Source organism: Cebus imitator, unplaced genomic scaffold (assembly GCF_001604975.1).
Source record: "Cebus imitator isolate Cc_AM_T3 unplaced genomic scaffold, Cebus_imitator-1.0 Scaffold33, whole genome shotgun sequence".
Classification (NCBI taxonomy): domain Eukaryota; kingdom Metazoa; phylum Chordata; class Mammalia; order Primates; family Cebidae; genus Cebus; species Cebus imitator.
In genome coordinates this window covers 227,918-230,536 of record NW_016107348.1, presented here as the reverse complement: position 1 = coordinate 230,536, position 2,619 = coordinate 227,918, and the positions used below count along the sequence as shown (strand labels likewise).

The 2,619-nt window shown below is 41.7% G+C and overlaps 1 protein-coding gene across 4 annotated transcripts in view; it reads left to right on the top strand.

Annotated features, from left to right (window-relative positions):
• ABL2 (ABL proto-oncogene 2, non-receptor tyrosine kinase) overlaps window positions 1-2,619 on the top strand; it is a 131,154-nt gene that overhangs the window by 98,675 nt on the left and 29,860 nt on the right. For all 4 annotated transcript variants that reach the window (XM_017524426.2, XM_017524424.2, XM_017524427.2 and 1 more), the window contains exon 2: window positions 786-956. In XM_017524426.2, coding sequence (XP_017379915.1) covers window positions 786-956 — 171 coding nt within the window. The remainder of the gene's footprint in view (window positions 1-785; window positions 957-2,619) is intronic.

Below are 2,619 nucleotides of genomic sequence, written 5' to 3'. Positions count from 1 at the left end.
ATCCCTTGAGCCTGAGAGGTTGAGGTTGCAGTGAGCCGAGATCGCACCATTACATTCCAGCCTGGGCAATGGAGTAAGACTCTGCCTCAAAAAAAAAAAAAAAAAAGTCATTCAAATAAGGAACAATTGCAAGCTATTATTGTGCATGTTAACTTAAAGGTGTTTTGGAATGCTAAGACATGTTTCTTTTGTTTTTGCAGATCATTTTAGGACTGGTTTTCTAAAAGCACTTTTAAAATAATTATTTCTATACTTAAATAGAGGGCCTGGTTCTATACATTATTACCTAATTCCGAAAAATAATCCTTGTTGTCTTTTCTATAGTTTGTTTTCTGTGGAGAGAGAAAGGGAACAAGGGTAGTTTGGGTGGACTTGGAAGAAACTTATAATCATTTCTTCCTTAAAACTACAACCACCACTATAACAAAATATCCTATATGTTTTATAAAGCTAGTAACGATTTCTCTTTGAGATTCTTTTTTCCATTTTGAGAAAACTGCATTTCCTATTAGTTTTTGTCTGATTTTGGTGAGTGCATATAAATCACAGCCAAACCCTGATTTTGTGGGGGTTTTTTCTCTGACTACCTTATTTTCAACAAGTAAATTGCTTCCTCATGCTCAGGAGACACAGTGCCTATTTGCTTATTCTTCATAACACCCTACACTGTACAGTTCTTTCCTATTCCAGAGCCAGCAGCTGAAATACTGTGTATGTACTGAATTCAAACAAATGTTTCACTGTTGAACTCACCGTGATTTCCCTTTCCTTGTTATGTCTTTCAGAAGCTTTGCATCGTCCCTACGGTTGTGATGTTGAACCCCAGGCACTAAATGAGGCTATCAGGTGGAGCTCCAAGGAGAACTTGCTAGGAGCCACTGAGAGTGACCCCAATCTTTTCGTTGCACTTTATGATTTTGTAGCAAGTGGTGATAACACACTCAGCATCACTAAAGGTGAGGCCTCTATGTAACATCCTCTCACTTTTAAGTTTTCATTAATAGTTAAGAGATAAAGGGGCCTGGCCAGGCGTGGTGGCTCACACCTGTAATCTCAGCACTTTGGGAGGCTGAGGCAGGCAGTTCACCTGAGGTCAGGAATTCGAGACCAGTCTGGCCAACATGGCAAAACCCCGTCTCTACTAAAAATATGGAGAAAATTAGTCAGGTGTGGTAATACACACCTGTAGTCCCAGCTACTTGGGAGGCTGAGGCATGAGAATCACTTGAACCTAGGAGGCAGAGGTTGCAGTGAGCCGAGATTGCACCACTGCATACCAACCTGGGTGACAGAGTGAGACTGTCTCAAAAAAAAAAAAAAAAAATCTTGCAATACATTTTTTTCCCCGGAAGTGGTTTTTATAGGTTCAAAAGGCAAGAATAAGCTTAGGCAGACTAGCAATCCAATTCATGTACACAAGGAGAATGTCCCCATAATCTTACTTCTTTCTCAAAAAGTTATTCTTTTTGCCCTTGTGCGTGCACGCGCGTGCGTACATGCGCGCGCGTGCGTGCACACACACAATATCAATAATGGTTGCTTTATTTGGTCATGTTCTTAATATTCCCTTTTATAAGATTTTACCATGGAAATAAACTACTACTCTTCTGAGAATATTACTATAACAGAAATCAAAAAAAAAACAAAGAAACCATTCCTACCATTCCCTTCACTGACCTATATAAACACAGACATATATGTTGTCTAGGCCAGTGCTATTCAGAAATGGTCCACAACAAGGTAATACGCTTATGCCAGAATGTGTAACACTGGGCTACTATCTTCAGGCAGAAAGTTTTGCCTCAAAAGGTAAAACTATTAGCGGAACTAAATAATAAATAGTGTGCTTAGTGATGTAGTTGGTTTATATTTGGGTGCAAGTTATTAATCTCACTGTGGACTAGTAATGAATGAACAGTCCTCAGATAGGCAGTCAAGTCCACAGATAACATTCTGAGTAGCGCTGAGGTCTGGCAACATGGCTCATCTTAGCCATAGTTCAGTTAGAATAGGTGTGGCCAGGCATGGTGGCTCGCGCCTATAATCCTAGCACTTTGGGAGGCCAAGACAGGTGGATTGGCTGAGCTCAGGTGTTCGAGACCAGCCTGCGCAACACGGTAAAACCCCATTTCTACTAAAATAAAAAAGAAATTAGCCAGGCATGGTGGTATGCGCCTATAGTCCCAGCTACTCGGGAGGCTGAGGCAGGAGAATTGCTTGAATCTGGGAGGTGGAGGTTGCAGTGAGCCAAGATCATGCCACCGCACTCCAGCCTGGTGACAGAGTGAGACTCCATCTTAAAAGAAAAAATCTTACAAACCACAAATACAGTGGATACACTATGGGATGATTAAATTATTTGTCTATACTGTCTAAAGTAGACCTATGAGAAAAAATCGTTTTAAGACTTAAAGACAGCCGGGCGCGGTGGCTCAAGCCTGTAATCCCAGCACTTTGGGAGGCCAAGGCGGGTGGATCACGAGGTCAAGAGATCGAGACCATCCTGATCAACATGGTGAAACCCCGTCTCTACTAAAAATATAAAAAAAAATTAGCTGGGCATGGTGGTGCGTGCCTGTAATCCCAGCTACTCAGGAGGCTGAGGCAGGAGAATTGCCT